Source organism: Mauremys reevesii, linkage group 15 (assembly GCF_016161935.1).
Source record: "Mauremys reevesii isolate NIE-2019 linkage group 15, ASM1616193v1, whole genome shotgun sequence".
In the NCBI taxonomy this organism is placed as follows: domain Eukaryota; kingdom Metazoa; phylum Chordata; order Testudines; family Geoemydidae; genus Mauremys; species Mauremys reevesii.
In genome coordinates this window covers 1,771,249-1,790,497 of record NC_052637.1, presented here as the reverse complement: position 1 = coordinate 1,790,497, position 19,249 = coordinate 1,771,249, and the positions used below count along the sequence as shown (strand labels likewise).

The 19,249-nt window shown below is 50.7% G+C and overlaps 2 protein-coding genes across 3 annotated transcripts; both read right to left on the bottom strand.

Annotated features, from left to right (window-relative positions):
• Window positions 1–207: 207 nt before the first annotated feature.
• LOC120383483 (zinc finger protein 436-like) lies at window positions 208–5,222 on the bottom strand. The gene is made up of 5 exons (XM_039501642.1): window positions 5,172–5,222; window positions 4,512–4,625; window positions 3,962–4,207; window positions 2,695–3,373; window positions 208–277 (listed from the first exon to the last, which is right to left on the bottom strand). Exons 1-5 carry the CDS (start codon window positions 5,203–5,205, stop codon window positions 208–210), a joined length of 1,143 nt encoding a protein of 380 aa, XP_039357576.1. The 5' UTR covers window positions 5,206–5,222.
• A 9,586-nt stretch (window positions 5,223–14,808) lies between these two features.
• On the bottom strand, window positions 14,809–18,743 carry LOC120382897 (zinc finger protein 585B-like). Of its 2 annotated transcripts, none has more exons than XM_039500359.1 (3): window positions 18,691–18,743; window positions 17,956–18,069; window positions 14,809–17,642 (listed from the first exon to the last, which is right to left on the bottom strand). In XM_039500359.1, the coding sequence occupies exons 1-3, from the start codon at window positions 18,722–18,724 to the stop codon at window positions 16,366–16,368; spliced, it is 1,425 nt and encodes a 474-aa protein (XP_039356293.1). In that variant the 5' UTR covers window positions 18,725–18,743; the 3' UTR covers window positions 14,809–16,365. The 2 variants fall into 2 exon arrangements, with proteins under 2 accessions (XP_039356293.1, XP_039356294.1); XM_039500360.1 differs by having other exon boundaries at window positions 14,809–17,639.
• Window positions 18,744–19,249: the final 506 nt, after the last annotated feature.

Sequence of the window (19,249 nt, the reverse complement as noted above, 5' to 3'; positions counted from 1 at the left end):
AACCCACATCCCTCCAATTGGTCCATATGCTTGGAAGGAGCACTGCGAATGCCTGCACTTCCACCCTGAAAGTCTTTACGGCCACAGATCAGATGATAATCCTGAAGTGTCTGTAAGAGCCGCAGGCAAAGCATGATGCTCCAGATCACTCTGAATGGCCATGAGCTGGTCATTCAGGAAATCCTGAATTTCTGAACAAGCCAGATCTCACCACAATGCCTTCCCAGCCTCAGTGATATTTAGCACCATCGTCATCAGAAGATTCTGGGTCATTGAACTAAGGGCAGAGATAACACGTAATTCAGCCTGTACCTGGGTTAGCTGTGCTCCAGAGAGAAGACCCATGGCCTTTTCCAATTTATTTATGTTGTTGGCCTTTATAGATATTCCAAATTGCAGCTGTGCTACTGGCACCATTTTATAGGTGATTAGTGAAGTCCCCCCCCTTCTTTTTTTCTTTTTAGAGGAAACCCAGGCCCTTTGCTCTGCTAACCTAATGGCAGCTCCTTTTGAGCAATTAGAATATATAGAGGTGACCTGAAAACTGGAGATGGGCAGTGTACATTTTATAGTCCCGAGCATAATTTAGCTTTCTCTTTTTTTTTTTTAGGTGAAGTACCATGCCACATTTATTGGCTAAACACTTTAAATACTTTTGGAAGGCATTAGCATTAATAGCATGGGAAGGGATATATTGCAATATGGTGCAGGTTAAATTATTCGTTACTGGGATTATTTTAGTACAGGTAAAATTTCCGGTAACAGAACAGACTTTTCGGGTATACGTTTGATTATTTACCCTAGTTGGGTGACTAGGTAACAATCAGGGCCTTTTTCATTTCACATGCTATACATTTCGGGAACGGCCATTATATTTACCTTGCTATAGAACCCATTAATTTTAGATTTTGGGGGCTTATTTGTAGTGATAGTCTAGATTTCTATTTTTATTGACCCATTTGTTTTTTTACTTGTTTGCTTATATGACTGATTTTGAATTTTAAAGAATCAATTTTTTTGAGCAAAATTTTAGTAAATCACTAAGACATGAAGACCTGGGCCACTGTATTTCATTAGAATATATGTGTATTTGGGTATATTACAGGGGAGGTAGTGGTGGTGGGGGAGATGGTAGGAGTAGCATTTGTGGCAGCAAAATGCCTTTGGTATTCATCATCTGAAAGCCAACTGGGGAGTGATATACATGCTGAAGGTACTTGTCCAAAAGCACGTGGAATAAACCCCAAAGTCCAACGAATATCACATTTCCAAGACTCGTCCCCATAATTTCCTTCTTGCTAGTATACAATATTTTGGGGTTTTTTTCCCCACCAGTGCCAGTTTTTAATGTTCTTTGTGGTCAGCAATCCCTGGGATTTGGTGGTTTCAGTAGAGCGAGTGTTCCTACTTCTTTCTTGGCACAGTCGTGGTTTAGCATTTTGCAGGGGAGAGGTTACTAGCACAACACCCTGTAATACTTTAGGTTTTTTAGCACAAGCCAAATGCATGGTAGTTCTGTCAGTGGACAAGGGAGAGGTTACTAGCATTTTATCTTATCCTTTTTTTCTGCTGCCCAAAAGAAACAGCAGCACCAGAAGGAGAAACAGGCTGATCATCAGTCGTAAAGTCCTCTTGAGGTGGAGAGGCCTTTTTGCAGTGAGAAGCATGGGTCCAGGCAGTCAGTTCTTGGCATTTTACAGCGGTGTTGGTAGTCAGCAGGACTTGATAAGGGCCTTTCCAGCGTGGAGCCAGGGCGGTCTTTCGCTGATGGACCTTTATGTAGATCCAGTTTTCTGGTTTCAGCAAGTGGCAAGGTTGTTCATGTATAATCATTATTGTCGATTAAAAAAAAGGTAGAAAGTCTTGCTCCAACTGTTTATATTTGGAGCCCTACCTGGAGTAAGAGAGATTCCCTGCCCGGGTGTGTAGTTCCCCTCTTGCAATTGCTTAAGAATAAACTGTCTCTGATTTGTTACAACCAACCTAAAAGTAAAAACTCTGTTTTCTTCCACAATTATTGATGCCGTGACTCGGATGGTAACGCTCAGCTCAGCCAGCGGCAGCTACTGCGGACTGTTCCCCTTCGAACCCCAAGGCGCCAATCAACAGGTAAGAGACCTTTTGAAATCTGTAATGGGGTATTGCCGCTCTCAATAAGATTACTTTGAAGTGATCAGGGCCAGCTCAAGCTTTTTTGCCACCCCAAGCAAAAAGTGCCGCCCTAGGCACGTGATTCCTCGTCTGGTGCCTGGAGCCGGCCCTGGAAGTGGTACTGAGGATTTAGTTTTCCCTGATGCGTAACAAGGCCTGATCTGAGTCAATTACATGGAAGCTGCTTAACCCTTTTTGTCATGTGTCACAGAAGTTTAGATCCTGTGTGGATTCTCCCATGTTGAATGAGGTGTGATCTCCATGTGAAACTTTTCCCACAGTCCAAGCACTTACACGGTCTCTCTCCTGTGTGGATTTTCTGGTGTTTAACCAGGGCTGATCTCTGTCTGAATGTTTACCTACAGAGCATTCACCTGTGGGGGTCTCTCTCCTGTGTGGACTGCCTGATGTCGAACAAGGTGTGACCTTCTTATGAAACTTTTCTCGCAGTCCACGCACTTGTGGGGTCTCTCTCCTGTGTGGACTGACTGATGACAAACAAGGTCTAACCTTCGTATGAAACTTTCCCCACAGTCCAAGCACTTGTGGGGTCTCTCTCCTGTGTGGACTGACTGATGACAAACAAGGTGTGACCTTCTTAGGAAACTTTTCCCACAGTCCAAGCACTTGTGGGGTCTGTCTCCTGTGTGGACTGCCTTATGTCGAACAAGGTGTGACCTTCTTATAAAACTTTTCTCACAGTCCACGCACTTGTTGGGTCTCTCTCCTGTGTGGACTGACTGATGACAAACAAGGTCTGACCTTCGTATGAAACTTTCCCCACAGTCTAAGCACTTGTGGGGTCTCTCTCCTGTGTGGACTGACTGATGACAAACAAGGTCTGATCTTCGTATGAAACTTTTCCCACAGTCCACGCACTTGTGGGGTCTCTCTCCTGTGTGAATTGCCTGATGGTGAACAAGGTCTGACCTTCTTATGAAACTTTTCCCACAATCCACGCACTTGTGGGGTCTCTCTCCTGTGTGGACTGACTGATGACAAACAAGGTCTGACCTTCTTATGAAACTTTTCCCACAATCCACGCACTTGTGGGGTCTCTCTCCTGTGTGGACTGACTGATGACAAACAAGGTCTGACCTTCTTATGAAACTTTCCCCACAGTCCAAGCACTTGTGGAGTCTCTCTCCTGTGTGGATTGCCTGATGTGTAACAAGGTGGGACCTTTGCTTGAAACTTTTCCCACAGTCCAAGCACTTGTGGGGTCTCTCTCCTGTGTGGATTTTCTGGTGTATAACCAGGGCTGACCTCCGTCTGAAACTTTTCCCACAGTCCAAGCACCTGTGGAGTCTCTCTCCTGTGTGGACTACTTCATGTCTAACAAGGTCTGACCTCTGTATGAAACTTTTCCCACAGTCCAAGCACTTATGGGGTCTCTCTCCTGTGTGGACTGCCTGATGATAAACTAATTCTGACCTTCGTATGAAACTTTTCCCACAGTCCAAGCACTTGTGGGGTCTCTCTCCTGTGTGGATTGCCTTATGTCGAACAAGGTGTGACCTTCTTATGAAACTTTTCTCACAGTCCACGCACTTGTGGGGTCTCTCTCCTGTGTGGACTGACTGATGGCAAACAAGGTGTGACCTTCGTATGAAACTTTCCCCACAGTCCAAACACTTGTGGGGTCTCTCTCCTGTGTGGACTGACTGATGATAAACAAGGTCTGACCTTTGTATGAAACTTTTCCCACAGTCCAAGCACTTGTGCGGTCTCTCTCCTGTGTGGATTGCCTGATGTGTAACAAGGTGGGACCTTTGCTTGAAACTTTTCCCACAGTCCAAGCACTTGTGGGGTCTCTCTCCTGTGTGTAATGCCTGATGTTTAATAAGGTGTGACCTCTGCATGAAACTTTTCCCACAGTCCAAGCACTTATGGGGCCTTCCTTCTGTGTGGCTTTTCTTAAGTGACTTTTGTGCTGACTTTGGACTGAAACATTTCCCTTTAGCTCCTCCCACAAAGGTCACCTGTGGTTGCACTTCTCCAGGAACTTCCTGATGATTCTCCTCCTCCTCATTCTCATTCCCTCGCTCAGCACCTGCTGGGAGAGAGACAATCCAGACAGGAGTCATTGCGCTGGGAAGAAAGAGGAATAGCTCTGAGGGAAAACCCAACAGAGAGACTGAGCAATTGGATTCTGCCTCCACATCCCACCCAAAGTGAAGGAGAAATGGGAAGGAAACTCCTGCAGCTAAGAGGATGGGTGGAAAGTCGTGAGCAATATTTGCTGACTACAGCCCTGTCCTGGCTGAAACGAGGAAGAACTGAAGGTGTTTACTCACACCATATTTGGGGATTCTCAACTTTTTCCTTCCCTCCCTAGATGGTTCTGTGTCAGTCCTCACCTGTATGGGGGCATCTTGGAAGCCTTCTTTCCTCGCAGGTCTGGAGATCGGGCACCCACGGCTCTTCCCCTTGCTCCAGGCGGGTGATAAGCTCAGGTTTGGGAATGGGAAATCCTGCGCAGGGAGTGAAATCAGACCAGATCAGGGTGCATGGAGCACTGGTGGAGTATTTGTCACTAAGGACATTCCATGAGTGGAACCTGTCCCTGTGCTCTGTTGGAGGAACGTGGATTCCAAGAGGACGGGAACATGGTCACTGGGCCCCCTTGCGCAGAGGAAATTGTCTGGGGAGGTGAGTTGAATTATTACTACACCCTCACTAGGCGTTCCCACTATCTGTGCGCTCCCCAGGGCTGGAGCTAGTCCCAACGAGGGAGGTGAACAGGGATTGTGTGTGCAGCCAAGAAACAACACAGACAGGACAATGCTGGATTTATGCCCCTTTGAAAGGTGGAGAGGTGAGGATGGTTTGGTTGTCGACTGGGTTTTGACACCCATGTTCCACTGTAGGGGGCACGGAGATGCAAGTCTCTCTCACATGGCAGCTGTGAATTATGGAACCCACTCACCTCCGATCTAACTGACATGGGAAGAACCTGAACACATTCAGATACGTAGGTCCCACGGCTTCTAATAACAGAGTGGACGGGAAGCCCTTACCCAGCGAGGTCACCATCTCATAGGTCTCCTGCATGACGTCCCTGTAGAGGGCTCTCTGAGCAGGGTCCAGCAGAGCTCCCTGCCCCTGGGTGAAATACACAGCCACCTCCTCGAAGGTCACTGGCATCTGAAACAACAAGAGTCCCTCCCTCAGCACCTGCTGCCCCAGATACAATCCCACTAGTCAGGGGAAAGGGAAAAAAAATGTGAAGCTCTGGGAGAGCCAGACTGGCAGAATCCCACCCCCACCCAGCTCAGAGGCTTCAGGATGGGAAGAAGGTGAGCGCTCCCTGTCCACTACATCAGACGGAGCAGGGTCGGGATTTCTTATTTCCCACATTCCTGCCAGCCACAGGCTGACATGGGAAGCAGAGCTCTGAGCCGGGGACAGGGACAGGAAACCCAATAGCTTCCCTGCGTATTTCACAGCAGCCACAGGCCAGTGGGTCCAGGCTGCAGACTGCAGCACTGGGAGCCTTGAAAATGTTTCCAGCACTGGGCAAGGGGGTTGTATCCTGTTTGAGAAATGGGATAATGTCCAGTCTCCGCTCCCCCATCACCAATTGGCCCACTCAGAAGATCAGCAGGTTTCTCACATCCTGTCTCCTCCCTGCCTCTCCCTCACCCCGCCCAGCAATTCCCTGAAAATCTCCTACCTGAGCTGGCTCCATCACAGCCATTTCCCTGCCCTGTCTCCTGGAAGATGGGACCATCTGGAGCAAAATGTGGATGTGATTCCTCAGTCTGTCGAGGTGAGAGGAGCAATGGGGGAGGTTACAGAAGGGGCTTCAGTCCATGTCACCCACAGATTCCCATGGAAGAAACAGAGTCTTCATTCTTGTGTTTGTTAGCAGCAAGTCAGAGGCAGTTTATTTCAAGCAATTGCAGGGGGAGCCTATGAAGGGGGGGGGAGGTTCCCTTACTTAGACAGGTCTCCAAAGTACAACAGTTTAAAGCACATATTTATAGGTTCCCCTCACATATATCAACGGATACAGCTGAATCTTGTTATACATTTTCCTTCCCATTCTTATCTGAAAGCAAGGTTAGAAAACAGCTTCTACAAATCTCGTGACCTTAGGGTTAGGGTTAGCCTTGCCGTGGAAAAATGACCACACGTGTTTGGATCAGAACAGCCTGAGGCCTTTGATTGATTACCAGCGCACAGGGGCGGACCGCTATTGGAAACAGCCTCCCCGAAGCTGGTTACACACAGGCTTATAAAGCTTAAAAGCACAAACTCGTTACACAAGGCTGCAGACATTTCCTTGTTATTTCCTTTCTAGAAATGTTGCAAAATCAATATAAATTAGTGCAAACTTAAATTCTTCCCATGTTAGGCCTCTCCTGGTATTTACTGTCTGTCCTTTTGCAGTTAAACGGTGACCGTGAAGGATATGGCGTAATTGTTTTTGGCTAGGGGACTGTTGGATAATTTCCACTGCCTCCTCTGTGCCCTCATTTCAGCGAGCTGACCTTGGCAGCTCGACATGAGGCTTGGGCCTATAAGGTTTGGATGACACTGGATTTTCCCTTACAAGGGTTTTGGGGTGCAGACTGCGGTGGGGAGAGGACACCCCCCAGCCCTCTCTCACCGCAGCAGCTCGGGGCCGGGTGAGAGGCACCTCTCCCCAGCCACGGCAGCTGCTGTGGTCCTGAGCAGGGCTGAGGGAGGGGTTCCTCTCCCCAGCAGCTCTGGTGGACCTGGGTCGAGCCTGGGGAGGGGATTTTTTTCCACTGTGACTCCTTCTGCCCCTTGTACACAGAAAAAAGCAGGATCTTAGTTTAAGGCCTGTAAGCAAGCTTGACCAAACTCAGGACCTTGACTAAAGCTTAAGGCCTGCTAAATTTTCCCTCACAGCCTGTCTTCTGCTCTGTCTCTTAAAAACACTAAGATGGCTGCTGCAAATCCCCTTTTCACACTTCCACATTCTCCCGAGGCTCTTCAGACCCTTCCAGTAACAGCAACTCTGAGCCAAATGCTAGAAAAAGAGCAGAACTAAAGGGGCCACTGCCCTGTAAACTCCTCTCCCTGAGGAACAGCCGGAGCCCTCTGGTGGCATCACCTGAAGAACGAGCTGCCCTGGACTCCTGCAGCAGCCCCCAGGGACAGGCAGGCAGAGGCTGAGCCCAGCGGCCCTTCCACACTCCCTGCCTGCCCAAAGCAGCAGTGACTCCGGTGGGGCTGAGATGTGAATCCTGCCCAGAAATCAGAGCAGGGCCCCGGGCAGACCCCAAAACTCATGAGACACAGACCCCAGCAACATCGGTGTGTCTGACAATACATAGGGTGAGGGGCGGCTCTAGCGATTTCGCCACACCAAGCACGGTGGCACGCCGCGGGGGGCGCTCTGCCGGTCGCCGGTCCTGCGGCTCCGGTGGACCTCCTGCCGACGAGCCTGCGGATGCTCCACTGAAGCCGCGGGACCAGCAGACCCTCTGCAGGCACGCCTGCGGGAGGTCCGCCGTAACCACCTGCCGCCCTCCTGGCGACCGGCATGCCGCCCCAGGCACGCACTTGGTGTGCTGGGGTCTGGAGCCGGCCCTGCACAGGGTGACCAGATGTCCCGATTTTCTAGGGATGGTCCATATTTTTGGGTCTTTTTCATATATAGGCTCCTATCACCCCCCACTTCCTGTCCTGATTTTTCACACTTGCTGTCTGGTCACCCTAGACAATAACACACTGGGACCTCCCCATCCCAGCCTGCCCCCCGCACCCGCCTCCTGCTCCCACCCCGCTCCCACGCCTGCCCTCACCCCCGGCACCTCTTTAGCCTCCGCCCCCTGCAGCCCGGGGGTGCCGGGGGGGGCGGTTCTCTCTCACCTTCCCTCCGAGCGGGGACCCCGGGGCAGGGGCCGGGCCGGGCTGGGGGCTCTGCCCTGGGAGAGGCTCCTGGGGGGGAGCAGCGGGAAGGGCCCTGCTGGAGATTCCCCTCTCCCGGCTGCAGCCAGGGCTCCGGGCTCCCAGCACCAGCCGCCCCCCGGGGCTCGGGGATCTCGCCAGGAGCCTGGGAGCCAGAGTCACGGCAGCGGCTGCGAGTCACTTCCTGCTGCCGGGCCGGAGCCCAGCGCTCGCTGCCCGGAGCCGCCTCCCGGCTGCTCCTGGGTCCTAGCGCTGAAGGGATCGCGCTGCAGCATCTCTGGGTCCGGCTCCTGTTCCACTCCCAGGCTCTAAGGTCAGAAGGGCCCATCACGAGCATCTCGCCCAGGGAGATGAGCCATCTCACGAACAAATTTGGTGGCCTCAGAGTGCGGCCAGCAACACTCACCGGTGGCCGCTCTGACACTTTCCCCTATAATCCTAACTAAAGTTAGGAGAAACCAATAAATATGTACAGAGGTAAGAGGGGGGAACACTCCTGCCTCACTCTTTGCGGGGAAGAGGCAGTGGAGGGGGGCAGCCCAGCAGGTCACACACAAGCTTGAGGTGCATCCGCATTGCTGGGAGAGAGCTGCTGCTGGTCGTCCAGGGAATTATCTCAGTCCATCAGCAGGGCACCCTCCTCTGGTGGCGTCTCACGCTCTGTCACCGCTTCGCTGGCTCCATGTCTTCAGAAGCCAGAGCTGCATCTCTCCTGGACCAGTGTCGGGGATCTCACCAGGAGCCTGGGAGCCAGAGTCACCGCAGAGTCACAAGTCCTCTGGCTGAGCCCCAAACTCCGTTCCCCCCCTTTCTGCGGTGTAAAGGTTTGCTTTAGTGGGACACCACTGAGAGTATCCAATTCAGGATGAACTGCTGAGACCAAGGGCAGGCACAGCCCATGATAGGTAGTCCTTCACTCACAAGGTACAGCGAAAAGCGAACTTCTTTGTCATCGCTCTGGCTAACAAAGTCAGAGAAGCAATTCCCTCGGATACTCCAGTCCCCTTGTATCACCACTAGAAGCATTGCTTAGAGGGATGAGTGGTCATTAAAACCAGTGTCCCCAGTTAAAGGTTCTCCTGATCCCATATGATCAGCTACACACTCATGTCAATATACAAATCAGATCTTACCCACAAATCATGCTGTTGCCAATTCTTTAGTATCTAACATTTAAAAGTTTATTAATAAAAAGAAAGATGAGTTAAAATTGGTCCAAGGAATCAAATACATACAATAATCACAAAGCTCTTGATTCGGCAGCGATGGAATAAACTGCAGGCTTATATCAAGTTTCTGGAAACTCCCAAATCATTAGAAGGACCTCCGTTCCCTGGTTGGAACGCTCCCCTTCGTATAAATGCATAGTCCAAGGGTTTGAGCAGCAGAGAAGCTGGGGCAGGAAAGAGGTAAGATGGAGATGTTTCCAGGGTCTTTTATATCTTGCATCATGTCCAGGGAATCCCATTGAAAAGAACAGTAACAATGTCCAGTCACATGAGCCATCATATGGGCAAATCACCCATCCACGCATGACTCAGTTCTTTACAGGCAGAAGCCATGGCCCACATGCTAGTTTGAATGTTCCCAGGAAGGCTCATCAGATGTGGACTGGCATCTCCCGAAGCCCATTGTCAGTCAGGTACTTCTTGATGGGCCATGCAATTTGAATCGTCCCTTCCCAATACGCTGGCCAAATGCTTCACTGGTGCTACTCAGAATCAAACTCATGGAAGTACACGTATGTAGCCAATACTCATAATTTCAAACACAACAATAACATATGCATGCAATTAGAACAAACATACCCAGCTATTGCAATCCTTTCCATTGGCACCTCACTTGACCACCTTTGCACAATATTTCTTGCAAACACAGAACAGTGGTTGCAACAATGATCCATATGATATTTTAATCAGGTCACATCATACAGGAGAACCAGCAGCCCTTGCTCCCAGCCTGTCACCGTGGTGCCGAACTGCAGCCCCGAGTACAGCCCTTCCCTCAGGGGCAAACTGCGGTTCTTCGATGGGCCACTCTCTATGGCAGAAAGTGGGACAGACCCGCTTGCTTCTCTGGGCGCCTCGCCCAGGACCCTCTAGCAGCAGCACTTACTGCCTCCCCTCCAAGTGCTGCTACTTACCTCTTTATCCCTGGCCACTTCCCTGTAGCCCCAGCCCCTTCCCTGCCTCCTATTGGGGCTTCTGTCTGGCAGCCAGTCAGGCTGCAGCTCCACTTATTCGCCTGACCCCACCCTGCTCTCCCTGACACTTCTCTTTATAGACAGCTAGTCCTCTTCCATCAGGCTGGAGAAAGAGACTGTTCTCTGCTCTGCAAAACAGTCCTTTTTATATGCCCTCGCTGGCTGCTCCATCAAGCCTCCTTTCCATTGGCTCTCTCCGCAAGTCCTCCTCTCATTGGCTGGGCTTTGCACAGCCTCCCCAAGGGCTGCTTTAACCCCTCTTCTCCCAGAGTGGGAAACTGCACTACACCTAGGGTGACCAGACAGCAAATGTGAAAAATTGGGATGGGGGAGTGTGTGTGTGTGTGGGGGGGGGGGGGGGTAATAGGAGCCTATATAAGAAAGAGACCCAAAAATCAGGACTGTCCCTATAAAAATCGGGACCTCTGGTCACCCTAACTACACATCACCTTGTGAATACTCCTGCTGCACCCCCTCCAACACCCACTCTACCCTCTCCAGTTCCCACCTTCCTCAGTGTCTCTTTTTGGGCACCTGGTATATGATCACCCTAGCAACAAACGTACAGTAAAATCTCACCATTCTACATGCACTGGTGTTACACACATTTCAACGGCAGATCATGACTTTTCCAATGATCCCTCACCAGGCCTACGTTGTACACGATATATCAGAACCATACATAAGTGGTGAGCATGGGGGGCAAAGAGAGTCTCTGTCATCCCAACACAGGACACTGAGGTAGATGGGGAAGGGGTGACCAGGTGGACTGTCAGGTTCCTCATCTCCCTCTGGCCTCAGTGATGGGGGTCGGCCTGGCTTCAAGGCTGCCCAGGTCTGTTGACATGCCCGGCTCCCTTCTTGCCTCAGCCCAAGGTTGGCATCTCAAAAATAGGGAGACGCTACTGCCTCCCCTATCATTGTCCGGATGTCGTTCATGGACCTTTAGAGTTCAGGGGCAGCTTCACACGACACAGCCAGTCCAAGTTGAGTCCCTCCCTCTCTGGTACCGGTGCAGCGAGTTCACAGTTCTCAGCCTCGGCTGTCAGGCTCGGAGGAGCAAACCCAGCAGTTTCCCAGCTCTGTTCCCCCAACTTCTCCCCCTCCCAACGGTATCTCACATCTCTGCAGGGATCAGACAGTGTCGTGGAAATTACCCAGGCCTTGCGTTTGGATCAGACAGCCTAATGCCTCTTTATTGTCATACAAGCATGCAGGGAGAGACAGCTGCACCGAGCCGCTCTGCAAAGATGAAAACAATAAAAAGCTTACATAGATTTTTAACAATATACAGATAAGCACATTTCCTCATTAATATTTCCTTATTAGGAACACAGCAAAACCAAGTTGTCCCATTTTAAAGAGTTGTTCTTTTGCGGTTAACGGCTTTCTTAAGATTACCTGTTGCAATTGTGTTTCTCAGAGCTCCCTCATTCCCCCTCTTTATCATGTACACAGTTAACTTGACAAAAGTTTAGGCTCACTTAACATTGCTTTCACAGGCAGTAACTTCCATTTCAGTCTCTGCCTCTCCCATTCTGAATCTAGGGGCTGGTCTACACTGGGGGAGGGGGTATCGATCTAAGATACGCAACTTTAGCTACGTGAATAGCATAGCTGAAGTCAAAGTATCTTAGATCGATTTACCTCAGGTCTTCACAGCACAGGATCGATGTCTGCAGCTCCCCGTGTCGACTTCGCTACCTCCACTCGCTCCAGTGGAGTTCCGGAGTCGACGAGAGCGCATTCCGGAATCGATATATCGCGTCTAGATGAGACGCGATATATCGATCCCCGAAAAATCGATTGCTACCTGCGGATATGGCGGGTAGTCTGGACGTACCCTAGCTCTCACCATCAGTGTTCATGCTGAGAGACATTGATCACTAGAGGGATAGCTCAGTGGTTTGATCATTGGCCTGCTAACCCAGGGTTGAGGGGGCCACTTAGGGATCTGGGGCAAAAATTGGTCCTGCCAGTGAAGGCAGGGGGCTGAACTCGATGACCTTTCAAAATTCCTTCCAGTTTTAGGAGATTGGTATATCTCCAATTATTATTATTACTACTGTCATTGTTCAAACCACACACAAAAAAATCTCATGACAAAGGGTTACACAAACATTAAAATAAAATAATATCTGAAAAAGGATGATTCATGCAAATGACGATTTGTCTCTTGAAATCTGCAGGAAATCTGAGCTACAACCTATCCAACTAAACTAATATCAAAGACGTGACCTCACGGCCTTCACGAAGAGAGAAAACCCCACAGGCCAGGGTGGACTATAAAATGATTTCACATTCATAAAGTGAAATCTCAGAGATTCTTTTAAGAAATGTATCCATTTTCCTCTGAAGTGGCTAAACCGGCTTCACTTCTCACCTCCTTATTCGGCTGTATGAGTTACAAAAGATTTAGCATCATTATCATAAAAGAAAGAGAATGAAAGACAAAACGTCCTTCCCATCTATAAATGATCTGGACTAAACCTAGAAAAAGCCAGGAAGCAATTTTATCAATAGATGGAAACAGGGCTATAAAATCTGAAGGTCAAACTGTGCTTTGAAGTTCATTGAGATTTCCCTGACCACTCCCACGTCTGTGACACTTCCTTCTCCAGCACTCAGGCATCTAAGACCATAGACATCAAAGCTGTGACTCCTAAGCATGGAGAGCCAGGGACAGGGTGGTAAGTGACACCTTGGGAGATGGACGGATAGAACGGAGACAGGTTAAACTTTCCATGGCTGGGACAGAGCCTGGTGTGTTGAGAGTGGAGCATGACAGTGACAGGGGAAGGGGTTTTCAGTGTGGGAGCCGTATTAGTCTGTATCCGCAAAAAGAACGAGGACTCCTTGTGGCACCTTAGAGACTAACAAATTTATTTGGACATAAGCTTTCGTGGGCAATGACGCACTTCATCAGATGCATGGAGTGGAGCATACAGTAGGAAGACACACACACACACACACACACAGTGAAAAGATGGAGGTTGCCATACCAACTCTATGAGACTAATCATCTCAGGTGAGCTATTATCAGTTTTCCCCTACTGTTACTCACACCGTCTTGTCAACTGTTTGAAATGGGCCATCCTGATTATCACTACAAACATTTTTTTCCTCCTCCTAATAGCTCACCTTAATTGACTAGTCTCAGAGTTGGCATGGCAACCCCCATCTTTTCATGTTCTCTGTATGTATATCTTCCTCCTGTATGTTCCACTCTATGCATCTGAAGTGGGTTTTAGCCCACCAAAGCTTATGCCCAAATAAAGGTGTTCGTTTCTAAGGTGGCACAAGAACGCCTCATTGTTTTTTTAGGGGAAGGAGGGAATCTCTCGCACTCACCCTGTCACCCTGAAATAGCAGAGAAGCTAACACACCCCATTTTACTGTCCCTGCTCCCCACTTTTTTAGCATCTAGTTAGTTCTGGTGCATAAGGGATAAAATGTACAAACACTAAATGCTTTCCGGCACGGCCTGGTGTAACGCGAGACTATCTGGGAATGAGAAAGTCTGGCCGCCAAGGGGGAACTCAGGGACTAGCAATCACTCTGCTAACGGGAGATTGGGGTGGGGGTGGGGGTCAGAAACTGTGTTCCCTGCAAGCTATGCAGCTGCACTGCAGGCTATCGAGGGCCATGGAGGCTTAGCCCGGGTCCACTGGAGCTGCAGGGGAGAGGAACCCCTCCCTCAGCCCGGCCCAGGACCACAGGAGCTGGGATGGCTGGGGAGAGGTGCCTCTCACCCAGGGCCGGGTCCAGGCACCAGCCAAGCAAGCTCTTGCTTGGGGCGGCAGATTCTACGGGGCGGCAACGCCCAAGGCTAGGGCGGCACGTTGTTTCCTGCTCTGGCTGTCCTGTAGGGGGCGGCAGTGTGGAGGAGGGGAGCGCCCTGCAGCAAACTCGGCAGGGCAGCCCGCGCCCTTCCCTCCCCGCCGACCGGAGCAGCGCAGAGCCCTCCCGGCAGGCGGCGCGGCGATCAAGGCCGCGGGGTGAGCGCCCCGCTGAAGCACTGGCCGCCCCCTTCTCTCTCTGGCCCCCGCTCCCTCCCCATTAGACCAGGTGTGCACTGCAGCACAGGGAGTCCCCTGGCTCCGGCAGCCCTGGAGGGTTTTGTTTTGTCTTTTCCCCTGCTTTGCCGGCCGCGCCGTTCCCCCCCCCCCCCCCGTGCTTTCCCGCTCCAGCTGTGCTGCAGGATTCTTTTTCCCCCTGCTTTGCCGTTCCAGATGCGCTGTTTATTTGTTCTCCCTACCCCACTTTACCGCTCTGGCCGCACTGTGGGTTTTTGGGTTTTTTCCCCTGCTTTGCCACTCCTGCACCCCCCCCCCCTTTTTTTTTTTGCTTGGGACGGCAAAAAAGCCAGAGCCGGCCCTGCTCTCACCTGGCCCCGAGCTGTTGTAATGAGAGTGGGCTGGGGAGAGTCCTGTCCCCAACGCAGCCTGCAACCCAATTCCCTCATTCCCAGCCCCACCTCACAGGCCTAGCCAGAGCCATCACCCCTCCACACCCAACCCTCTGCCCAGCCCTGAGCCCCCTCCCACTCTCCAAACCCCTTGGCCCCACCCCCACCACATGAATTATCTTCTGTGCGCCAATATGGAGATGATGTGTCACATCCTGGTGCATAGAACCAAATTCATTCCGCACATGGATGTAAAAGACGAGGGAGCACTGGTCAGAGCACATAAGATGCTCAGAGTGAGTTTACACTAGGAAATCTGGTGGAGGGTCACAGAGATCTGCTGGCTAATCCCCACCACACCTCCTAGCGGAGCCAGAACTTCAGAGGCTGATGCTGCGGAGGCAGAGGTGGGGTGTCCAGGCCTCCCACAAAAGGCCCTGTAGGAACCAGTCCCTCTCAGTGGTGCTGTCTGAATGCAGACGGGCGGGGGCAGAGGGGCTGAGTGAAGAGAGGCAGCACCTCTCTACCCCTGTCAGTGGACAAGGGAGAGGTTACTAGCACTTTCTCTTGTCCTTTTTTCCTGCTGCCCAAAAAAAAACAGCGGCACCAGAAGGAGAAACAGGCTGATCATCAGTCGTAAAGTCCTCTTGAGGTGGAGAGGCCTTTTTGCAGTGAGAAGCACGGGTCCAGGCAGTCAGTTCTTGGCATTTTACAGCGATGTTGGTAGTCAGCAGGACTTGATAAGGGCCTTTCCAACGTGGAGCCAGGGTGGTCTTTCGCTGATGGACCTTTATGTAGATCCAGTTTTCTGGTTTCAGCAAGTGGCAAGGTTGTTCAGCTATAATCATTATTGTCGATTAAAAAAAAGGTAGAAAGTCTTGCTCCAACTGCTTATCTTTGGAGCCCTACCTGGAGTAAGAGAGATTCCCTGCCCGGGTGTGCAGTTCCCCTCTTGCAATTGCTTAAGAATAAACTGTCTCTGATTTGTTACAACCAACCTTAAAGTAAAAACTCTGTTTTCTTCCACAATTATTGATGCCGTGACTCGGATGGTAACGCCAGGCTGAGCCCGCAGCAGCTACTGCGGACTGTTCCCCTTCAAACCGCAAGGCGCCAATCAAGAGGTAAGAGACCTTCTGAAATCTCTAATGGGGTATCGAAGGAGGACTGCCCGTGGAACCGTCTGTCCCTCTGGGGCTCATCCCATCCGAACTTATTGATTTTGTAACAAAATCAAATGCAGAGAGGTACTGAGGAACTGTTGCCGCTCTCAATAAGATTACTTTGAAGTGATCAGGGCCAGCTCAAGCTTTTTTTGCAACCCCAAGCAAAAAGTGCCGCCCCAGGCACGTGCTTCCTCGTCTGATGCCTGGAGCTGGCCCTGGAAGTGGTACTGAGGATTTAGTTTTCCCTGATGTGTAACAAGGCCTGATCTGAGTCACTTACATGGAAGCTGCTTAACCCTTTTTGTCATGTGTCACAGAAGTTTAGATCCTGTGTGGATTCTCTCATGTTTAATGAGCTGTGATCTCTGTACGAAATTTTTCACACAGTCCAAGCACTTGTGAGGAATCTCTCTCCTGTGTGGATTCTCCCATGTTGAATGAGGTCTGATCTCCATGTGCAACTTTTCCCACAGTCCAAGCACTTACACAGTCACTCTCCTGTGTGGATTTTCTGGTGTTTAACCAGGGCTGATCTCTGTCTGAATGTTTACCTACAGAGCAAACACCTGTGGGGGTCTCTCTCCTGTGTGGACTGCCTGATGTTGAACAAGGTGTGACCTCAGTTTGAAACTTTTCCCACAGTCCAAGCACTTGTGGAGTCTCTCTCCTGTGTGGACTACCATATGTCTAAGAAGGTCTGACCTCCGTATGAAATTTTTCCCACACTCCAAGCACATATGGAGTCCCTCTCCTGTGTGGATTGCCTGATGACAAACAAGGTCTGACCTTCTTATGAAACTTTTCCCACAGTCCAAGCACTTGTGGGGTCTCTCTCCTGTGTGGATTGCCTGATGTCGAACAAGGTTTGACCTTCTTATGAAACTTTTCTCACAGTCCACGCACTTGTGGGGTCTCTCTCCTGTGTGGCCTGACTGATGACAAACAAGGTCTGACCTTCGTATGAAGCTTTCCCCACAGTCCAAGCATTTGTGGGGTCTCTCTCCTGTGTGGATTGCCTTATGTCGAACAAGGTTTGACCTTCTTATGAAACTTTCCCCACAGTTCAAGCACTTGTGGTGTCTCTCTCCGGTGTGGATTGCCTGATGTTGAACAAGCTGTGACCTCCGTATGAAACTTTTCCCACAGTCCAAGCACTTGTGGGGTTTCTCTCCTGTGTGGACTGACTGATGACAAACAAGATTTGACCTTTTTATGAAACTTTCCCCACAGTCCAAGCACTTGTGTGGTCTCTCTCCTGTGTGGACTGACTTATGACAAACAAGGTCTGACCTCTGTATGAAACTTTTCCCACAGTCCAAGCACTTGTGGGGTCTCTCTCCTGTGTGGATTGCCTGATGTTGAACAAGCTGTGACCTCCATATGAAACTTTTCCCACAGTCCAAGCACTTGTGGGGTCTCTCTCCTGTGTGGATTGCCTGATGTTTAACAAGGTGGGACCTTTGCTTGAAACTTTTCCCACAGTCTAAGCACTTGTGGGGCCTTTCTCCTGTGTGGGTTGGCTGATGATTAAGAAGTGCCGACCTATATGTGAACCTTTTCCCACACTGTAAGCACTTGTGGGGACTCTCTCCTGTGTGGATTGCCTGATGTCGAACAAGGTTTGACCTTTTTATGAAACTTTCCCCACAGTCCAAGCACTTATGGGGCCTTTCTCCTGTGTGGCTTTTCTTAAGTGACTTTTGTGCTGACTTTGGACTGAAACATTTCCCTTCAGCTCCTCCCACAAAGGTCGCCTGGGGTTGCACTTCTCCAGGAACTTCCTGATGATGATTCTCCTCCTCATTCTCATTCCCTCGCTCAGCAACTGCTGGGAGAGAGACAATCCAGACAGGAGTCATTGTGCTGGGAAGAAAGAGGAATAGCACCGAGGGAAAACCCAACAGAGAGACTGAGCAATTGGATTCTGCCTCCACATCCCACCCAAACACTTAAAGTGAAGGAGAAATGGGAAGGAAACTCCTGCAGCTAAGAGGATGGGTGGAAAGTCGTGAGCGATATTTGCTGACTACAGCCCTGTCCTGGCTGAAATGAGGAAGAACAGGGGGTGCTTACTCACACCATATTTGGGGATTCTCAACTTTTTCCTTCCCTCCCTAGATGGTTTCTGTGTCAGTCCTCACCTGTATGGGTGCATCTTGGAAGCCTTCTTTCCTCGCAGGCCTGGAGATCCGGCACCCACGGCTCTTCCCCTTGCTCCAGGCGGGCGATAAGCTCAGGTTTGGCAAGGAGAAATCCTGAAAAGGGGGCGGAATCAGACCAGATCAGGGTGCATGGAGCATTGGTGGAGTATTTTTCACTAAGGACATTCCGTGAGTGGAACCTGTCCCTGTGCTCTGTTGGAGGAACGTGGCATCCAAGAGGACAGGAACATGGTCACTGGGCCCCCTTGCACAGAGGAAGTTGTCTGGGGAGGTGAGTTGAATTATTACTACACCCTCACTAGGCGTTCCCAGGATCTGTGCACTGGGGGCCTTGCTGACTCACACACAGCTCTGCACTTAAACCCCTGCCTCTTTCTAAACCTGCAGAGCCCAGAGCCCTCCCCAGGGCTGGAGCTAGTCCCAACGAGGGAGGTGAACAGGGATTGTGTGTGCAGCCAAGAAACAACACAGACAGGACAATGCTGGATTTATGCCCCTTTGAAAGGTGGCGTGGGGGGATGGTTTGGTTGTCCACTGGGTTTTGACACCCATGTTCCACTGGAGAGGGCACAGAGATGCAAGTCTCTCTCACAGGGCAGCTGTGCATTATGGAACCCATTCGCCTCTAATGTAACTGACTGAGGAAGAACCTGAACACATTCAGATACGTAGGTCCCACGGCTTCTAATAACAGAGTGGACAGGAAGCCCTTACCCAGCGAGGTCACCATCTCATAGGTCTCCTGCATGACGTCCCTGTAGAGGGCTCTCTGAGCGGGGTCCAGCAGAGCTCCCTGCCCCTGGGTGAAATACACAGCCACCTCCTCGAAGGTCCCCGGCATCTGAAACAACAAGAGTCCCCCACTCAGCACCTGCTGCCCCAGCCACAATCCCACTAGTCACGGGAAAGGGAAAAAAATGTGAAGCTCTGGGAGGGCCAGACTGGCAGAATCCCACCACCACCCAGCTCAGAGTCTTCAGCGTGGGAAGAAGGTGAGCGCTCCCTGTCCCCCACATCAGACGGCGCAGGTCCGGGATTTCTTATTTCCCACATGCCTGCCAGCCACAGGCTGACATGGGAAACAGAGCTCTGAGCCGGGGACAGGGACTGGAATCCCAACAGCTTCCCTTCATATTTCACAGCCGCCTCAGGCCAGTGGGTCCAGGCTCCAGCACTGGGAGTCTGAAAAATGTTCCCAGGCCTGCCTACGGGGTTGTATCCTGTTTGAGAAATGGGGGAATGTCCCCTCTCCCCTCCCCCGCCTCCAATGGGC

What these genes read in the sequence shown, in the direction of transcription:
- LOC120383483 (XM_039501642.1), bottom strand. Translation starts at nt 5,205, where the DNA reads ATGCAGGAGACCTATGAGATGGTGACCTCGCTGG. An exon ending in ATTACACACAGGAGAGAGAC is followed by an intron (nt 3,374 to 3,961) that starts CCCACAAGTGCT and finishes CAGGAGAGAGAC; the next exon opens with CCCACAAGTGCTTGGACTGT. An exon ending in ACAGGAGAGAGACCCCACAA is followed by an intron (nt 278 to 2,694) that starts GTGCTTGGACTG and finishes CTCTGCCCTTAG; the next exon opens with TTCAATGACCCAGAATCTTC.
- LOC120382897 (XM_039500359.1), bottom strand. Translation starts at nt 18,724, where the DNA reads ATGCAGGAGACCTATGAGATGGTGACCTCGCTGG. An exon ending in TGAGATGGTGACCTCGCTGG is followed by an intron (nt 18,070 to 18,690) that starts GTAAGGGCTTCC and finishes CCCCCTTTTCAG; the next exon opens with GATTTCTCCTTGCCAAACCT. An exon ending in TCCAAGATGCACCCATACAG is followed by an intron (nt 17,643 to 17,955) that starts GTGAGGACTGAC and finishes TCTCTCTCCCAG; the next exon opens with CAGTTGCTGAGCGAGGGAAT.